The sequence below is a fragment of the Hakea prostrata genome, chromosome 1 (genome assembly GCF_041222555.1).
Source record: "Hakea prostrata isolate BN-2017 chromosome 1, UWA_Hpros_2, whole genome shotgun sequence".
In the NCBI taxonomy this organism is placed as follows: domain Eukaryota; kingdom Viridiplantae; phylum Streptophyta; class Magnoliopsida; order Proteales; family Proteaceae; genus Hakea; species Hakea prostrata.
Window position 1 is genome coordinate 41346315 of NC_142600.1, and position 21189 is coordinate 41367503.

The window sequence follows — 21189 nt, forward strand, 5'->3', positions numbered from 1 at the left end:
CAAGGATAGTTTGGGGTTTTAGAAAAATATTTAACAGTAAAAGTTAAATTTAACCGAGAAAGTTAACAAGGGATGTGTTTGATATATTTGCTAGGTAAGAAAGGAGGTAAGTGACATTATCCAGGAATTGGCAGCTCTTTATTTCCGAAGAACGACGTCTATCTTCCCAACCCTAGCGACTGAAGACGCCGTCCGCCGCCACCGCCCTTTGAGGTGGAGAGACTGTCTCTCCACCTCCTCCTCCACCTCTTTTCTCATCCACTCCCTTCCTCTCTCCGCCTCTCTCTGTTTTTTCTGGTTTTTTCATTTTTTATCACTGCTGCTCCCCTCCCTATCTCCGACTCTCATCCGTTTTCCTTTTATCTCCCTCTCTCCGCCTCTCACTCTGTTTCCTTTTATCTCCCATGTTCTGATTTCTCCATCTCCATCTCTCTCCAAGTGAACGTTTATAGTTTTCTCCACTTCTCTCCTCACCCTCTCATCTTCTTTATTTCTCGAATTCTTCTATTTCTTTTGTCTTCTCTGCTTCTGTTTTCGCAACACAGCTCTGAAGTTTTTTAAAAAACTTCGATCTGTTTCTCTGGTTGTCGATCTCTCTCATTGCCTCTATATTTTTTCGTTTCTTTCTTCTCTCCCTCTCTTCGTTTCCCATTTCTCTCCATCTCTGCCACATCTATATTTCGCCATTTTTCTTTCTCTGATTTCAACTTTTTCTGTTCAAAAAAAAAAAAAAAAAGAGAGAGTGGTGGTAGATGCAAGTTCTTGGACGAGTTTTCTGCCGTTTTGGAGTTTGTTTTGCTATGTTCTGTTCGTTTCGGATCGCTGGTGGTATACTAGGTAGCGGCTTCAAGATGGGAGTTCGGAAACGGGTGCTTTTTGCCTCAACAATTGAGTTGGGGCCTTTGTGGCGTGTTCTGTTTTCGCGTTTGTGGCGTGCTAGTTTGTCACCTTTGTGGTGTGTGGTTTGTAAGCCTTTGGGGCGTGTGTTTTGTCCGCCCTTGTGGCGTGTTCTATCTTTGCCTATGAGGTGTGTGGTATGTAAGCCCTTGGGGCGTATGTTTTGTCAGCCCTTGTGGCGTGCTCAAGTTTTGCCTTTGAGGCATATGGTATGTAAGCCCTTGTGGCGTGGTCATGTCTGCGTCGATGTCCGCCTTTGTGGTGTGTCTCCGCAGGCGGTAGTGATGATACCCATTATGTTTTTCTGACTTTGTGGTTGTCACAACCAGTATTCTGAGGGTTTATCGGGCTTGGCCCATCCCTTAGTTCTTGTTATTTTCCTTTTGTTCGGTGTTTGTGTCTGTGTTTTATTTCAATTATAAATGAAATGTTTGACCTTTTGACCAAAAAAAAAAAGACATTATCCAACTAAGAGGGGTCTAAGTGCTATTTGTTCAATTAAGAGGGGTGGTAAGTGATATTTACCCAAAAACGTATATTCAATTTTTATACATGTCCATTTAGAAGAATCTACTTAAAAAAATAATTATCTGATTATCATCTAAATTCTAAAAATTGATAAATTAGATGTGGATATGATATGTCCATTTAGAAGAATCCACTTAAAAAAATAATTATCTGATTATCATCTAAATTCTAAAAATTGATAGATTAGATGCAGATATGATATTACCACTATTCAATCCGAATCCAGCTGTTTACACTCTTAATCTTAAGGAAGAAAAATGCATTTATACCCCGCCCAAAAAAAAATAAAAATACATAGATAATCATAAAACATCTGAAAGAATAAAAAACCAATTTCTTTTTGGTACGGAAAAAAATAAAATCACAGACAACGGACCTAAGTGGGAATCTCCAGGTGTCGGGATTTTTCTCTCTCTACTTCTCATTCGTCAGATTTTGGAAAGAAACCTTCAAAACTTTTAACGGTTCAACCAAAAACAAGAAAAAATAAGAGAAAAAAAATTCTGGAGAGGAGATAGAGAGAAGGTAGAGAGAGAAAGGGTGGGAGACTCGTTGGTTGTCTCTCTCTGCGTTTCTCTCCTTCAGGTTGATCAGTGCAGAAATAAGTTCGAATTTTAGGCAACCCAGGTAGCATCGACGAACACCAGCATGAACGAGAAGGCCAACGTCACCAAGGAACTCAATGCTAAGCACAAGAAGGTTCTTCTCTCTCTCCCAACTTAATTTAATTTTCTACTTCTTTTGGTTTTTGATTCTGACCTTAATTCTCCTTGATTTGAATTCCTTCACTCTAATTCGTATCAGTTTGATTTGTGTTTTTAAAACCCTAAGTTTTCCCATTTTCCCTCTCCCTTCTCTCTTCTTCCCTGGTTGTTTATCGATCAAATATATATATATATATATATATGTATCAATATTTAGATCTGCCATGGATCTAAAAGTCACTCATGAGGAGTTTTTGGCATTTGGGAAATCATTTTTACGCATCGAGGGATTGGATCCAGCATCAGAAATTCGTTTACCGTTCCCCACTTTGTTTTCTCCAGCGACGTGAATTTTCGACACATTTTGACTCTTGGGTCATCTTGATCGTGAGTCTATGGTTTCCACGTAATCTGAAGGCTCTAATTCATTTTTTTCATTAGCTTACGAAAAAGAAAATTCTTCTACATTTATATGCGTAGTAGTGAATATTTCAAATAGATCGCTGTTTAATTAGCACGTTAGCAATTGTGAATGCGTATTATTCAAAATGAAAACTTGATTGGAGAACAGCTTATTTGTGTAGTACATCAGTTAAGAGACTCAAGCCTAGAACGTATGCTTCTCCTGGGGGGAATTTTGTGTTGAAGAAAATAAAATTGATCCTTTTCCTGTTATGCCAATTTTGTTTCTTTGTACATATTACAATTTACAAAGTTGCCCGACAATCTATTCAAAGGGTGAACCCGGTGCTGAAGGCTTCTGCACCAGTAGAGTCCGGGGGAGGGGAGGGGGGCAATTTCCCTATGCAGCCTTACCCCAGCAATTTTTTCTGGGAGGCTGTTTCAAGGCCTTGACCTCAGGCTATACATCTGTGTCCACCGACTTATTGGTTTTATATTGTTAACATCCCCATGTGTCTTGCCACTAATCAATCTGGGAATGATTGTGTTTAGATGCAAGATTACCTCAACAATGAGTCATAAACATTAAAAAACTGTTTAAAGAAACAGATGGTTCAACCAGAGCCAATTCCAGTAGCTAAGTTTTATAGACCTGATGTCTTGTTATTTTATAGTGAATCTCATTATTTCACCTCTGGTATGACATCCATAATTCACTCACTCATCTATATTGTTGATTTGGAAGATGGAAATGAAGTAATATTTACTTTTCTTTTCCCTTTCCCTGTGTCTGGTGGCTATAATTGTTCCTCCCCCTAAAAAAGAAAGTTGTGGCAACCGTCCTATTAAATTTTCCTTTAAGCTTTAAAGAGATATTTCGATTTATACAAGATTCCAGTCACAACCACCTTACTTTAATCCTTTGGGCAACATCATCATCTAAGGCTCCCTTCTTGTTTACGATTGAACCCAATTATCTAAAATGATCACTTTGCAGTCGGGCAAGTTATTGGATGAAGATGTTAATTTGTCTTTTTATCTATGAGAACATCTTTAAATAACGTTACTGCAGTTGGGCAGCAGGGTAATGTCTTGGATTACATGTATTTGTGCGTGCATGTGCATGTGTGCTTCCTTTTTTTTTTTTTTTTGGGGGGGGGGGGGGGGGTGTTGTCTTTGGTCCTGATTCTCTCTGTTTCTTGTCAAATTTGTTTTGTTAAATATTTTATTCAGTCTTATGTTTTTATTTGCAGATATTGGAGGGGCTTCTTAAGTTGCCAGAGAACAGGGAATGTGCTGACTGTAAAGCCAAGTAAGTATTTGGAAGCAATGAGGACACCATATGAATTGCCCCTTTTTAGACGTTGGGGGAGGGTTGGGGGTGAGAGGTGAATAGTATCCAAGGGGAAAGCTTCCCCACACTGCCAAAGTGCATTTTCCCTGACACATGTATTTTTATTTATTTTCTCTCTCCATAGTACATTTTTTAAGACAGCCATAGCTTTGGTGTTCAACTCTTAACCCACTTGCAGAATAGAAAGCCCTTTCCTAATATTTAATTTTTTGTTTGGATCACATTGACAATGGGATGGTAATTATTACATGGTATTGTTACACAGAATTATATAAAGTTTTCTGATTACTTCAAAATTTAAGATCTCCTTATTTTTATGGCTTTACCTATTCTGTTTGCTCATCATGATCATTCTTTTTTTATATATAGAGGGCCAAGATGGGCGAGTGTGAATCTTGGAATCTTTATATGCATGCAGTGTTCTGGAATCCACCGAAGTCTTGGGGTACACATATCAAAGGTGTTATTTTTTCTTTTGTCGACTGTCTATTTTGCATATGAAGTATTTGATTTCTATTCTAAATTCTTTTTTTCCTGTTTACATATGTAAATATTTTATTTGGAAATGCAGTAAATTCTAGTGAAAAACCTTGTTTAGAGAACAAATTTTTTCAATGGAATGTCTGCAAGTAATGCTTGTCAAATTTTTAGAATTTCCTGTTGCAATGATGCTGCAAATTGGTTGCTGGTAAGAATAATGATTCAACATTTAAGGAGGTGGGGGCTGGAAATTTTCGCATTTGGTTTGTTTCATGTGTGTATATGTTTTCATGTGCACTCCTCCACGGTTCTCAAGTTGTGGCCTAAGTATCCACACACCCTGGTTTCTTGGACATTTGGATGCCTGGGCAGGTGTCCTGGCTGTTTGGCAAGAGGCTAGGGCCCGATCTATGTTGGTTCATCCAGATCTGGTAACAACTATGTGCCTCCAGACATCTAAATGGGTTCCCCCTTTCATTCTCTCTCTCTGAGAGAGGGATGCAGCTGATGGAATTGTGTGTGTTGTGTGTGAGGAATTACAGATAAACTACAGCTGTTGGTTAAGCACAAAGCTTTGTATACTGCTTAGATGTTTATTACTGACCAGAAGTGCAACTCTTTATCCACATCAAAAATGTAATTATGAGCCTAGTTAAAAAGTTTTTTAATTTCTGCCAGGCCAAAAGGATATGCTATGTTAAAATGAAAAAGTTGCAAAGTTTTGAAATTTCAATTTAACTGTTCGGGTCAAAATTTTGGTTACTTCACATTTGGGAGATGGGGAATGCCTAAGTTTACATGGAAAAGAGAAGAAGCATGAGAAAAGAGGGGGAGGGGGTACATGCTCAAACCAGCTATGCACTCTCACAAAAATAAACTCAATTTGTATTTCCATTTTGTCTTTTAACACTGAGGAGTTACATCTCTCTTATAGAAAGGAAAATAAAAGACTACTAAAATACGACTGACTTTCTAACTAGGACACTAATTCAAATAAGGAAACTATAAGAATTTGATACCAAATATTTATCATTCTAACTTCTAATGAAGAAATTAAAGTATACAAAACTTTTCCCAAATAAGGTAAATTCCTAAAGACCTACCTCCATGACTCAAATTACCATTTCATCTTTGTCTGGAAACCAAATTGGGTTTGGGTTGGTCCAAGGCAGTCTATTTGCATTATTTACACCCCAAAATGGCCCAGAAAAGTCAGAGGAAAAAAATACAATGTTTTGGTAAATGTCAGTTTGGCTCCAATGTCCTTTTGAAACAAGATTTAGTGGTGCGGTTATGAGTAGATATTTCAGGCATTATCAAGGAAAGGAATACATTATATGATTCTCTCCTTTTATGGATAGATTGAGAACTCACGAGATCTCGCAAGGCATCTCGCTCTTTCAGGAAGGTGAGGTGAGATTATGGTTGAATTAGAAGAGTAGAGTAACTTGGTTGAATTGAGATCTTGGTTTGACTAGGTTTTGAAGCAGATCAGTGTAAAAAGATCCAAACCCAATCGAGTTTTGCATATTTTGCTTGCTTTTGCTGTTGGAAGCTTCATTTTCCAAATTTCTTCGATCTTTTTGCCTGATTCTTGGTCGGACACTCCACTTTATGTGGTTTATAGGATATGTAAACCACTTTGAATTTGAAATTTGGACATTTATATTTTGAATCATAGACTTGTTTGGACATGAATGTATAAGTTGATTACTTGGTACAATTATTTGATGTGTAGAATAGGGCATTTTAGCCTTTTGCTTCATCATGGAAGTTACAACTTGTGGCTCAAAATAAAACTCTGTTTGGACTTGTTTTCTCATAAATCTTAGGGCATCACTTTATTCAATAGTCTGAATGGCAAGTTTCAGTCCCAAACAGCCATCATGCACTCGTCAAGATGGATATTATTAGAGTTGAAAAATAAAATTATGGTAACTTGCCAAGATCTTGAATCAACTTGGTTTTTTGGTGGTCAAGTTACCCCTTGAGTTTGAGTTATTGATCCATGCTTTTTTCTCTTGATACATGCTTTAGTACTATTATCATTGTCTTTTGTCCTCCCTATTTTAGATATAGTGTTTGGCTTGCTTAGCTTCTGTATATCATCTGTTTCGGATGGTGGTTGTATTTTCTATATGGTTGTCATCAAATCTTGTAGACATTTCCATATCAACATTTGGTCATGTGGCTTCATTCGATAGGCATCTCACCACCTGACTGCATGAAGCTTTTGATAATTTCTAAGAAACTTAATCTTCTTCCCCTTTTTTTTTTTGGTTGAAAAAAACTTCAATCTTTTGATGGATTGGTTTTAGTGGCTGGAAATACAGTGGGATAATTCCAATATATGGTTGGTGATTTGGGTGATTCAAAGATATTTTCTATAATGGTCAATTGGCCAGATTTATATCACTTGGACCATCAATGAAAACCTTCCTTCACAGGCAGTCAAAAAGATATTTCTGCTTTTATGATCTATTTTTTTCTTATGTAATAAACAATTGTTATACTCTTCTACATTTTAAGCATCTAACATTTCTGATGTAGCCTAAAATAATATTGCGTCCAATAATTAAGATCCCTAGAAGAACCAACTTGAACTTGGGGAAAATGAGGACCTTTCAAAAAATCAGTTAGGTTGTGTAGAAAATAGGGTATCTCAAATCAGCATCCAAGGCTTTTTTGATTAAGGATTTAGGGAAATGTCAGAGATGAGTTAAATATACGGTGTTTTTAATTTGGAATTAATCTGATATTAGGAGATAGCTTTCTTGAAACACACAGGGTTTCAGGGTGTATGGATAAAAATCGGTCTTTATTTTCCAAGTTCCCGCTGGTTGGATTTAATAGAGACTTGAATCACAACTACGATAGGTTTTGTGAAAATGATGCCTAGAGTTAGTTGGGGATTCAATGGGTGTAGATCTTGTTTCTTGATTGGATCAATTTCAAGAGGGAACAGCTGTCTTGGGCAGGGGGGTCTTTGATGGATGAATGGGCTTCAAATTAGCTTGTAATGAAGGATGAGGATGGTTGTTGAAAACTGGACAATAAACCCTAATAAAATAAAGTTGTAGGTTTGGGGAAGAAGGTTGTAACCTGGGTTGGACCCCCAAAATTGGGCCCAAAAATCCAGACCAAGAAGCTACCTAAAGCTGGCTGAACTACCCAGGTGGTATTTTGGTCATTTTCAGCTCCCTTTTAGGGCTGAATATGGGTCTTGTTGTAAACCTTACGATCCCAGGGTTAGGGATTGACTTTTTTTTTTTTTTGGGGGGGGGGGGGGGTTAGTCAATTGTGAGTTATTTTAGAGTTTTAGATAAAGTCAGTTGGGTGGGCGATTATGATAAGGTTGTTAGTTGGTTGGGATAAGGGTCTTTATCTTAAGGGACTTTATCTCTTAAGAGTTAATTTTATTCTAAAATTAGTAATTGAGTCCTTATTTACTAGGCATTTGTTAACTTAAAGTCCAAGTTATGAGGTAGTTGGATCCCTATTAGTCAGGGAATCCTTAGTGTCAGTTTGGGTTTTGAAGGCTATAAATAGCCTAGTCAATGGTTGTAATTTTTAGATTGATTTGATGAATAAAGTTATGATTTGAAGAATGGACTTGAGAGAAGTAATGGGATCCTGAGATGGGCGACTTGTGGCTGGATATGAGATAGTTTTCTGCAATTTTAGCTTTCTTCTTCTCCTTTAAGCATTCAAGCACAGTCCAACAAGCTGTTACAGTTTACAAGTACGGAAATGTCTCCACCCCTTTCCCACCTCTCCTAAGCCATCACACCCCTACCCCCCCTCTCCAGCTTTTGTGCATAACAGTAGCACCATCCCCTCACCCAGGCAAGCCCTAGTAACCCCTCACCTTGCTGTTTCAGACCTGTAGGAATCCCTTCCACCCCATCTGGTTCTCAGTTTTGGCAGTAAATAGGGAACCAGAACATAAATCAGAAGTTCCTGCACTTAGTTGAAAGGTCCAAGATTCTGAAACCCTAGATTTCTGCTACCATTCAAGCCCTAATTAGTGCTGGTTCCTATTTAAGAAGATCCTAGAAATCTAACCCAGACCCTTGGTTACATCAGTGGTATCAGAGCTATATGAACCAGCAGTAGTCAGCACCATGAGAGATTCAATGTATTGTTGCAAGGAAGAAACTGAGTTCGAAGACTCCTATGGCAGCCCCTCCATCAATGTCATCTTAAAGGTCTTTTCAGCAGAGCAAGAAGAAGACTGAAGAGGAATTTCCCCTTCTACTCTAAAAGTTCAATTAGGTGAGCACAAAGCTTTGGTAACTGTTGATGGTGGGAGCAGCTTCAATGTGGTGTCTGAAGAATTTGTAAAGAGGGTTGATTTTTAAATTGAGAGGCACCCCAACCCCATAGGGTCTCCCTTATAAACAGTGAAGAATTAGAAGTCACTTATAGGTGCCTAGTTCCCATCAGTCTCCATTCTTACTCAGAGGAGATATGGTGTGATATAGTATCCATGGGATTGTCTGACATTATTCTAGGGAGACCCTGGTTATATGATAATGATGTAAATATCATAGGGAGAGAAAACAAGTGTAAGTTAACGCCCAAACAGAATTGCACTCTAACCCTTGGACCTACCAATAGAGATCAGGAAGAAGCAGACCCTCAAAGCAACTCAAGAGGATTCCCAATTTGAAGGATCTAGCCAAGAGAACAACCAAGACACCACTACATCCAATGATAAGGCTCCACAACAAGATGGTGTACCCTCTCCACCAATCCAGAAGCTTCCTTTGTCAAAGGTGCTAGAAGAGATTGACAAGACTACTATAGGAGTGGAAGATCCCATTGATGAAGTACCCAATATGCCAGTGGTTCCCTATGCCCTTAGCATTAAGGGTAGAGTACTGCTGCCCACAAATGTCTGGACCGTACCAGCACCAATCCCATGCGAACTGGCCCTCTTTTGGGTCTCAAATTCTTTATGGGAGAAGATACTATAAACCTTCTAAGGGCATTAGCTACAGAAATGATAAAGGTCATGAGACACACGAAGACACCAAAGGCATGGTTATCGACTCCATCCTTCTTCCCACGGCTCCTAACACTCAGGCCTCTAGGATTGAGGATTACATTGTTGCCAGTCCAATTTCACCAAGGTTCTGTCAAGGAAAGGTGCAAGCAGCCACACATCTACTTCTCCTCCGCACTGCAAGATGAGAGGACGAGTTCACATGTGCAAGCCCTCTAGAGGGTTGACCCTAAAGCACATGATAAGCACATTCATCAGGAGATGAATTTTTTCAAGAAGGGGAGAACTCATGCAACATGAGTTGGACACCCCAAAATTGGGCCCAAAAATCCGGACCTAAGAAGCTGCCTAAAGCTGGCCGAACTATCCCAAGGGGTATTTTGGTCATTTTTGGTTCTCTTTTAGGGCTAAATATGGGTCTCATTTTAATCCCTATGATCCCAGGGTCAGGGATTTACTTTTATTTACTTATTTATTTTTTGGGTCAGTCAATCGTGAGTTATTTAAGAATTTTAGATGCAGTCTTTTAGTTAGTTGGTTAGGTGTTTTGATAAGATTGTTGGTTGGCTGGGATAAGGGTCCCTATCTTAAGGCACTTTATCTCTTAGAGTTAGTTTTATTTTGAAATTAGTAATTGAGTCCTTATTTAGTAAGTATTTGTTAACTTAAAGTCCAAGTTATGAGGTAGTTGGATCCCTATTAGTTAGAGAATCCTTGGTTGAGTTAGTTTGGGTTTTGAAGGCTATAAATAGCCTAGTCGATGGTTGTAATTTTCAGATTGATTTGATGAATAAAGTTATGATTTGTAGAATGGACTTGAGAAGTGGTGGGATCCCAAGATGGGTGACCTGCGGCTGGGTTGAGAAAGTTTTCTACAATTTTAGCTTTCTTCTTCTTCTCCTTCAAGTATTCAAGCACAGCCCAGAAAGCTGTTACAGTTTGCAAGTAAGTACAGAAGTGTCTCCACCCCTTTCCCGCCTCCCCTATGCTATCGGACTCCTACCCCGCCTCTCTCCAGCTTCTGCGCATAACAGTAGCACCATCCCCTCACCCACACAAGCCCTAGTAATCCATTCCCTTGTTGTTTCAGACCTGTACCCTTCCACCCCATTTGGTTCTCGGTTTTGACAGTAAATAGGAAGCAGAACAGAAATCAGAAGTTCCTGCACTGTTGAAAGGTCCTAGATTCTGAAACCCTAAATTTCTGCTACTGTTCAAGCCCCAATTAGTGTTGGTTCCTGTCTAAGAAGATCCTGGAAATCTAACCCAGACCCTGGGTTACATCAGAAGGGTTGTTTGCGTGTTCTTGAAAACTCAAGAGAAGCTGAAATATATGGAGAAAGAATGGGGATGAGGGTGATTCTCCTTCCTGATATACACTTTAATGGCACCAATTCTCATAGTCAATCCTTGAACAACCCCTTGGGGAAATAAGAATCTTCAAATAATTGACTGAATCCAGTCACAGCAGGAGCTCCAGCAACTTGAACTTGAACAACTTAGGTGCCTTGATCGAGAATTCGAATACTAGATCTCAGTTTCTCAAGGAAGGCAGCAGCTAGCGATTTCAATAAGCAGAATCGATTCACCAAGTCTGATCTTCATTGCCCATGATAGGGTATTAAATAGGGGAGTTAATTTGTTACAAAGATCTTACTGTAAAAGGGAAATTAAAATTAATATAAAACATGATTCTACCTCCTTTATGTGTGTGTGGAGGACTTAAAAGTATCACATGACCTTTACAACAACCATAAAATAAGTCACTTGAATTGAACCAGAATTAACCTGGTTCAACCTCTGAATCGAAGTTAAACTCAGCAATTAAACCTAATTTAGTGGAGCCCTTGTACCCCTATCCTAGACCTATAAAGAAGACCCATTACATTTAGAACCAAGGTACCAAAACCCTATAACCTATACAACCCAACCCCGAAAATTAGCCAATTTTGGTGGTGGATCTGCATTCTGCATTAATTTCCTTCACTTGCCAAGTCCAAAATTTGTGCCAATTTCAAGTCTTGCTTGATGTAGAAAGATGGAATGGGTGATGTAGCCTCAATAGGGTTGAGAACAAAGTGAAAGGATATGGATGAATCAGATTCGAAAAAGGTTGCTTCAGAGACCATTTGTTTGCAGCATAAAAGAGGAGAAAAGGGAAAGTGGGTGGATCCCATGTGTCCTGGGTTGACAAAAAAGAAAAGGAGAGGAAGGGAGAGATATATTACAGGTCCAAAAATGCCAGTGGTTGACATCAGTTTACAAAAATTGGAATGATTCATCTTCAGTCTCTGAACTAGATGGGCTCTCTGGTCCTTTCTTATTTGTCATTGATAAGCCCCTAATGCGAAGGTGTACACACAAAACAAGCCAAGGGGTCACAGGGGATCATCCCCTAACAGCCCATGAACATGAAAAGGGCTGAATCACCTAGGCCTATGTGGATATGAATAACAATAGCAATATGGCCTATGCGGAAGTTAATTTTTGGGGTTTCGTAGTAAGAATATGGCCTACATGGAAGTTAGTTAGGCTTTGGGAGGCTTTGTATAAGGAGAGGGAGGATGAAGAGAGGCAAGCATTGGGTGAGTAAACAGATGGAGCCTTTGCTCTGGGATAGAAGAAAAAAGGAAGAACGGAGGTTTCTGCTGCTGGATATTAGGGGAGAGCTACTGAAATTGAAGGTAACAGGTAACTCTCCTAATCTGAACTTCATTCTTCTATTGATGTATTGTTCTATGCCGGTTTTGGAGGATTGCTAAGCAGGTCAACAACACTAATTTTTGTCGTCTTCAACCCTGCAACAACCAGTCAGTGGTAACTGCAGCAATGCAGGTCTTCCGCTTATGTGCTTGTTTCAGCCTATTGAGGACATTCCTGTTGGTAAAAGGGATCTCTCTAAGCATACATTGGGCCACATTTGTTCTGAATTTGAAGAGGGTTTTGCTGATCATGGCTTCAAGGGCAACTGCATTTTCAGAGATTTTTCCTCTTTTCCTTGCAGATCTTCATAAAAAAATTGATGGGATTTTGACAAGGGCTGGGTTGGGAAAAGTAACATGCCACCAGGGTTGTTAAAGAGACAAAGCGATGGAGGGCTTCCAAGGCACTAAAGCAACAAAGTGCCAATAAAGTAATGACTAAGTGGTCAAAACATTCTAGTGTTAATTTTTTGATATTTGATCGAAAGATCAAAAGTTACATAAAATTCCTAGCATTTAAGTATGAAACATTTTGCAAACTTAATGAAAACTTCATTCATGGTATATAAGATTGAAAATGTAACATAGTCATTAACTTCAATATAACAACATCAAAGTCACAAATAAAACTTCAAAGTTTGACAACCAAATTATCAAAACAACTAAACAACCCTCCTGGGAGACACAAAGTAACTCGGACACTTGCTAAATAATTAACTTAGGCATTATGCATTGACTTCCAGTTGATAATCAGGATAAATTAAATTAAAAAAAATAAAATAAAATCTGAAACTTAGAGAAGAAATGTTATTTCAAAATCACAGGGATGTGATATTGGGTTTACCATTGAAGTATTATTTCAGAATCTCAAGAAGAAAACAAGGAATTTTTTTTAAGCGCCAATAAAGCTGTTGCTGGGCAACTAAAGGGTCCAAAGTGCTCACTCGGATGCTTACCATAGAAGTATTATTTCAGAATCTCAAAGAAGAAAACAGGGAATTTTTTTTAAGCGCCAATAAAGTGGTGGCTGGGCAACTAAAGGGTCCAAAGTGCACTCGGATGCTTTAAGCGACAAAGCAACCACTTTATTGACTTTGAAAAAAGCGACAGTCGCTTTGACTGGGCAAGGACCGCCCGGACAATTAAGCGACGCCTTGACAACTATGCATGCCACATCAGCCGAAGAAGTTGTTGACTGCCGTAGAAGTTATCTGGAACTTTTCTATCCCAAGGCAATCAAACAATCTTCTCTGTTGGTTCTTATAGAAAACATTCATATTAACTCACCCCACTCTTCCATAAAAAAATGATCCCTTAGTGTTTTTTCATAGTTTTTAAAGGGGGGGGGGGGAATTTAGGGTCTAGACTGCTTAGTTAGGGTTTAATCTGATTCTGGTGTGAGGGGAATGAGATTGAGCTCCCATCAAACTCATGGCAGATTCTGATAGTCTAAAGAATGGTTGTTGAAACTTTGATTTCAGTATAAATAAGGGTCATTCAAGAACTAGTTGATGCAGATTCAGCTATTTAGGCTTCTTAAAAATAACAGAGAGCAGGTCATATAGGGCTCTTTGTTCCATGGGTTTACTTGGTAATGCCTTCCAATTCCCCATGTGCCTCAAATATGTGTACCAAGGTGGTATACAAATTTAAGTTTAATTGCTAAAAACTGTTTCAGAGGTCATGTGACCGTTTTAAAGTCAAATGATTTAATATGAATTTTCTGGTCCACTTTAAGTGAAGATCAAATAGGTCTTAACTCTGATTCTTATTCAGTTTTAGTTCTGAATTAAGTCCTAGTATTATGAATTTTTTTCTGAAGACTGATTAGCCCCCTATAAATACCCCACTTGATGGGATGAACAGAACAAGCTCAGTTTATGTTAATTTGCTTGAGCAAAGTTGTTATGACTATCTTCTTGGGTGGAGAAGACGCTGGTGTTTGAAGCCCCGTTTCCCTGGTGGCTGGAAGTCCAGGAGTAAGTTTTGTTGTTAGGTGTTTCGGACTCCAGTTTCTCCCTCTGACTGTGGAATCAGTTATTACCGTAGGTCTTCCAGTGCCAGATTGGTGCTTGGTAAGCTTGCTGCCTTCATTAAGGAGATCTTATTTCTCAACCCACTTTTGTTCCCCCCCCCCCCAAATTTCTATTTTCATTTCAGGAAACCCCATTAATAGGGATCGACCTACAGCCTAAATCCACCATTTGAATTCATTTGAATTCAATCTATGCTTCCATGTCGTAAAGCTACATTCGGCCTATCTTGCTTCTCCGTATAACCAATATAAACCCTAATTTTCCTATTCAAGTAAACTGCTGCCCTGAAAAATACCTTTATAGAAGAACATACACAAGATGTTTTCTATGAGAATTATGCCCAGCCAAATCTTACCATTAATATCTGTTAAAGCTTTGATCCAATCTTCCTCTAAGCTGAAGAGAGACTATTCAAATTTGAGACCCATCCCACCCAGTCAATTGCCTGAAATTATATTTTACCCTTCAGTCCTATTTCAAAAGGAAACTTCCATAATTCCAGATTCAACCACCTGATTTGTTATAATTTTTAGCATAAATTTTCCTCAACGTCAATAACTTGGCATAATCCCTACATCAACCCTAACCCTAATCCTCAAGTGGGCTACACACTCAGTTTTGGCCTTACTTAAATTGGCTGATTCTGGAGAGATCTTGGTTAATTGGCCTCCAGCTGTTCTCTTCCGATATAGGGTTACATTGCTAGGTTTTGTGGTGTTGAAGTGAGATCGAGCGTGGGGACAGCGGAGGAGGTGACATCTTCTAATTTGGATGAATTTTGATGACTAAAATGTCAAAAATTACAACTTGCAACTTTTAGGGTTTTAAATGGAAAGTTGGTACTGAGTTGAGTTAGGATGATGAAACAAGGCAGTGAAGGACGCTTGTAGGTAACCCACTGTAGGAGGATTTTAGGTTTGTCTCTTCTAACTCCATTTGGTTTTGTAACTGCAAGGTTTCCTGGACTGGAGAGTTGGTTTTATTTATTTATTTATTTATTTATTATTAGGGTTTTATAGAGGGGAGCTGTAGGAGAGACAGTAGGGTGGGAGGATCCAAATGTGGGTTTGAAGGGTTTTCAATGGTATGAAAGGGGCTGGAGGTGAGAAGAGGGGGGGGGGGTTTAATCAAATAGGGGAGGGATTAGGGTTTGGGATTGGGTTCAGAAAAACTTAATTGTTCGGATGTCTCCAATGGAGATATTCTTCAATGTCTCTTTTTGATTAGTAGCTTTGGGGAAGATGGATGAGTCCATAGTTTGAAGAGTTTGAAGAGTTTGAAGTGGGGTGGGAAAGAGTAAACTTTCCACAAAATTCCAATGTCTAAGTTTGTTTGTTTAGATGGGGTGAAATAGTGGGGAGACAATCCTCCATGATTTAAGGATTCTTTTTGCTTATGTGGCAAAGCACTTTTCCCACCCCATCTCTTTTCCTTCACTTTTAGGTGGGACTTAGTGGGAAAGGAAGGGGAGTGAAAAATAAACATTATTTTATTTATCATGGGACCCACATTTTTATTTTTTCACAAACCCTTTACTTTCTTTTCCTATTCCCCCACTCCACTACCAGTGGGTGCCACATGTCTATCTTTCCCACCCTTTATCTCTCACAAACAAATGGTTCCTAACTCTGTAAACCACCTTGGACTCTAAAACACAAAGGATCTCACCCTCCTGCGCACCTGGACTTGAACCACCAAGAAACTGTTATCTAGGCTTGAAATACTATATTGAAATTCGGAGAGGAGGAAAACGGCAGTATCTTGGTAAGTAGGAATTGCATTAAACTAGTGTGTTTCTATCAACTGAGTAGAGAACACAAAAGTGCTATTAGTTAGGGGGGGGGGAACCCTAATTAAAAAAACACCACCTCCTGCTGAGTGTGGAGCCACGGGTGTGACTATCGTCACTACCCTGAAGTACAAGCTAAAGAGTCACATGACAACTTAGTGAACATGAAATAGACCAGTTGAGCCAAATGTTGGACCATGGTTCAACTGAAATTAAAAGACAACAGAAGAAAAAAATATGTATGGGTACTAATATGCTACTTCTAGTAGTACTGCTATTTGTAGTATTGCTTGGACTACTTTTTATTGGCCTTCTTGCGGGTGTAGGTCTTTAGATCTGCATCAATGTGGAATATTATTTTCTGTTAGTGCTGTGAGCTACTGTTATTTTTTCTTAATTTAGAGGTTAACCTTATTGTCAGGTTAATGATCAGTATCCTCATCAGATTCTTACTGCGTTTGTGCTGCAGGTTCGGTCTGCAACACTGGATACATGGCTTCCGGAGCAGGTTGCTTACATTCAATGTGAGATACATATTATTCTTATTCACAAATTATTTATATGTACCCTTTATTAGAATAGAGAACAGCATGATAATTTAACATCGCTTTTCTTCAGCAATGGGAAATGAAAAGGCAAATAACTATTGGGAAGCAGAGTTACCCCCAAAGTACGACAGAGTTGGGATAGAGAACTTCATTCGTGCAAAGTATGTTTTTAGTAAGAGCACTGTCTAGTTTTCTAACTCTTTAATAACAAAATCTTCGGCTTGTTTACACGTAGAAGGTACTTATCTTCTATGTGGTGATGAAAATTCAGGTATGAAGAGAAAAGATGGGTTCCAAGGGATCGGAAGCAGAAATCACCTTCCAGGGTGCAGGTAGAGAGAACTACTGTACATAGGCAGACACCTGGAGTCGGAAGTGGTGATGGATACTCTGATACTGTAGAACATTCATACGAGAAGAAGAAGATTACTCCACCAGCCACAAAAAGCAATATCTCCTCTATAAAGAATAGCATTCCTGCACCTCCTAAAGCTTCTGATCAGGTAGACCTCGTGTCTATGTTTATGGTTCTTTCTCTCTCATTTATTAAATAACATAATAAAACAGAATTTGCTTCTCCGTTATTTTTTTAAATGCGTCAATTCGTTCAGGGGAAGGAAAATGGCTAGCAGATACGCACCCGTCTTATGGACTATTATATTTATATTTATTGATGTTGACTTCAAATGTAAGTATTATTAAGTTCTAAAGCACTGTATTTTTGGGTGGGTACCATAGTTATTATACTTAGTCCCTAGTAAAGTAGTCAAGTAAGTTGTGGCACACTGGTTCATGGTTAACTCAATACCTGTAAGATGTCTTTAGTGCCACTTACCCTTTAGTAATTATTCTATGAAATAAACATTGTATGTAACTTATCAGGTCCCAAATCAAACAGTTTCACTGTCCTGATTTTCCCAGTTGGTATGTGTCATCACTAACTCCTTACAGGCTTGCCAGGTGGGCTAGGAAACACCCTTCCCCAGAGGGGGGGGGGGGGGGGGGGGGGTGGGGTGTCCAGAAGAGTTCTTGACAAAAAATAAGATTTGATTTGAAACTCCTCCGAATGATGGCTTTTAATGACTTTTGAATTGATATCCAAACTATTAATTTGGCAATAATTATGATAACAATTAAAATATTGCAAAATGTTGGAAAGTGTCAAAATCTATTAAGTTCTTTTTTTTCAACTTGTAAAATGTTGGAAACCATCTAGAACCTGGATATTTTGTTATCCTTTTACAGTTAAATCCCAGCTCAGATTCATAGCGCTGTGTTATACAGAGTTTTAGTAGTCAAATCGTCTGACGCAGCCACTTTTAATAGATGATGTCTGCAATCAGTACATACTCAAATTGGTCTATAGACTATAATTTGACCTCAACAAGTTTCAGCCTGGAATTTATAGTTTTTTTTGGATGAATTAAATTTTTATTATTAGATCGATGTGGCTGGGCCTTACGTCTTTGAGGACATAAATTCATTCCTGTACCATATGATGGGGTTAGTTAGAATCTAGGGGGATTGTAGTTTCACAAAGACGCCTTTGTGACTAGGTTCATACTTATTAAGGCTCTACCTTAGTTGCCTGGATTCACCTCATACATGGTGGAAGATCTGGTTTTACCCCATGACATTATTGGGTGATGGAATTTCTGTTTGGATCAACTTTGTTTTATTCTGATCTATTTACTTGTTCTTATAAATCCAAAATGGATTCCTTTGACATTGCAAGAATAAGATCCATCCTGATTCATGTGAGATTGTGAACAGGTGTATCCTGACCCAAGATTGCAGCATGCTGTGCCAAAGGAAGAACCAGTACTGTCAAAGTCTGAATCAACAACACAAGCAGCTAATGCTACAGCAGTTGTCTCAACCCCAAAAGTTGATTTTGCCACTGATCTTTTTGACATGCTCTCAGTGAATAACCCAACAGAAAATGGCAGTGACAAATCTCCTGTCAATGATAATGGATGGGACAGCTTCCAATGTATGCGTGTTGCTACAATCTAACAACTTCTTGTTCACCCCCCCCCCCTCTTTCTTTTTTTCTCTGCTTTCTTCTTTCTCCCCCTCTTCTTACACAAAAGCTTCCTCCAAAGACCAAATTTTCACGTCTAGAGTCAGTGTTATAGTGGTAATGATATCCACTTCTTCCAACTTTCTGAGACATTAAAATTTGCAGCTGCAGAAGCATCATCTTCAACAGAAGCTGTTAGTTCTACTAAGCCTGTTGAAAATAAGACCTCATCTACATCTGGAATTGAGGATCTGTTTAAAGATACACCTTTGGTTACATCCACTCCAGTTTCAGAGAAGCCACAAAAGGATGTCAAGAATGACATTTTGAGCCTCTTTGAAAAGGTATATGCTGAAACATTGTTGAAACTCTAGCAACTATTTTTTAAGCTCCTATGGACGGAACAATCTTGATAGTCACCTAGAAACATTGGAGAGAAACCTAGTTCTTGAAGTTGGTCTTTGGTCATTTTTAAATCAGTGTTATTTTCATTGTCCTGAAAGATGCATCTGATTTGGTTTTTGACCTGATCCAAATAAAAGTCTGATTTCACTTCTTGTTTGTAATTAGACGGATAAAGATACTAAGGATAATGAAGAGTACTTCAGCCTAATTTTTTTATAGGAACAAAGAGATACTGTCATAACTTCTACTTCTAACTATCATGCAGTCCGACATGGTTTCGCCATTTTCTGTCCATCAACAGCAACTTGCGATGCTGGCTCAGCATCAGTCCCTTCTTATGGCTGCAGCTGCCAAGTCTGGTGGTGGGGCCTCAATATTTCCTGGCAATTCTCAGCAACCTAGCTCTAATGGCATCGGTGCACTTGGAGCCAGCTTGCCTAATCAAAACTGGCCAAATGTAAGTTATCAAGTACCAGGAATGACAGTGCCCGGAATTGGGCCAAATCAGTTCCAGAAATATGTGCAGGTAAAGCTACTAAAAGCTATTTGAAATGTTGAACATATTTGCTTTTGAACATGTCAAACTTCACATCCATGACTTGGTTTTCTTTTTTGCTCATTATTAGGTGGGAAACATGACCCCACCAAACACAGCAGTGAACTCGGCTCCGTTCACATCTTCCAAGTAAGCTATCCTGCTATGGCTGCTATATCATTAGGCCTTATCTGGTCTAGCTTTGAAGTATCATAAATTATGGTTGTTTTGGAAAGTAAATTGTTTCTGATGTGCATTTCCTAATCTTGTCCCCTATTGCAGCATGTATAACATGGGATCAGCAGGAGCAGTCAATGGAGTAGTAGCTACTACTGAAGTCAATAGGCCATCTTCCTCTGCTTCTTCAGTCTCTTCTGTTTCTCTTACACAAACAGGAAAGGATTATGATTTCTCATCGTTAATGCAAGGAATGTTCCCAAAGCAGAGGCAATAAGACTATCAGGGGAAACAGATTTATTTTGTCTCGTCGCCCTAGATTACTAAATATACCGGAAATTATCCCCTTGGTTTTGGGGGATTCTGCTGTATCGGGATCATATGCTCCTTGTAGAGGCAGATTCAGTTTTTACTTTTTAATATATTGTCCCTTTTCCCCTTATTTTTTAAAGGTGGCCTCATTTGTATCAGTTGTGTATTTGGAGCAATAAAAATGGGTTTAAGATTGTTGGGATCATTGTTTCCTGTGAAATTATGATTGCAAGTGCTATTAGGATGGGATGGAGGTTATATGCACTAGCCAGTTTTTGCATTTGCATTTTTTTGTTTATGTTTTCGTTTGACGAAACTGGACGTATATTAAAAGTAAGGAAACATGATTTGTACAATGTTTTCTAGGGAAATGGTTTTTTTTTTACAGCATCGAGCAAAATAGTCTACACTATGGCCTGGTGGTGGTGTTAAATATCTCATTCGTACACCTCTTTGTTTCCTGAGCATCTAGTGAGTTATAAACAAGTTCGAAAAGATCAAATCTTTGATGATTGCATCATATATGAACGAGTTGCGAAAACTTTTGGACAAGCATCCTACATCTGAACTGAACTCTTCCCTGTTAAAAGAGTATCATTCTAGTTGATCTGGAATAATTAGGAGATTCTCTGAAAGAAATACGGGGTTTTGGCGGCAACATGTTATTGGGTGGTGGTCCTGCTTATAGGGTCAAATTAATATTAAGTGAGTTGGAGGTATCTAGATCAGTGAAAATAGAGGGTGGAACCTTATCCTGTTGAAAGAAAGTGCAGCTCTCTGATGAAGGGAGGTTGGATTAGGTAGGGGAATGAGAGATTCTGTTTTTTCTGAATTTCATTTAAAACGATAATTAGATTGGGAGACAACTCCTAACCATTTGCTTGCTTTATGCTGATCCATATAAAATAGGTTGTGATTGCAAGAATGCTAAGAAACCAGCTGATGTTGGGTTTGGGAAACTCCGGTGAGGATAGGATGTTGGAGACAATGGATGGAAAGAGGATCCGACCAATTTTTTGGCTTTCAACCCTAGACTTCTGCCAGCCCAAATATGGTCTAGAGAAAAAAGCATGAAAAGAAGATGATGTTAATTGTTAATCATAATGGTTAAATGATTTTGGAAGCAAAAAAGTTAAGCTTTTGCTCACCTCCTTCTTCTTAATACAAAATAATACCAATTGCCCTAACCATGCAAGTATCACTACATAATGATGAAGATAGAAATCTAAGTAACTGTGGGTTTTTTCTTTTTTGCCATCATCGAAACAAGATAATGATGGGAGAACCAT

At 38.7% G+C, this 21189-nt stretch overlaps 1 protein-coding gene across 1 annotated transcript; it reads left to right on the top strand.

The window, feature by feature from the left end:
* The first annotated feature begins 1895 nt into the window (after positions 1 to 1895).
* Positions 1896 to 20474, top strand: LOC149028969 (ADP-ribosylation factor GTPase-activating protein AGD5-like). The gene is made up of 11 exons (XM_089139754.1): positions 1896 to 2124; positions 3785 to 3843; positions 4255 to 4345; positions 16370 to 16424; positions 16519 to 16609; positions 16720 to 16951; positions 18222 to 18441; positions 18637 to 18815; positions 19142 to 19402; positions 19503 to 19561; positions 19694 to 20474. Exons 1-11 carry the CDS (start codon positions 2074 to 2076, stop codon positions 19863 to 19865), a joined length of 1470 nt encoding a protein of 489 aa, XP_088995880.1. The 5' UTR covers positions 1896 to 2073; the 3' UTR covers positions 19866 to 20474.
* Positions 20475 to 21189: the final 715 nt, after the last annotated feature.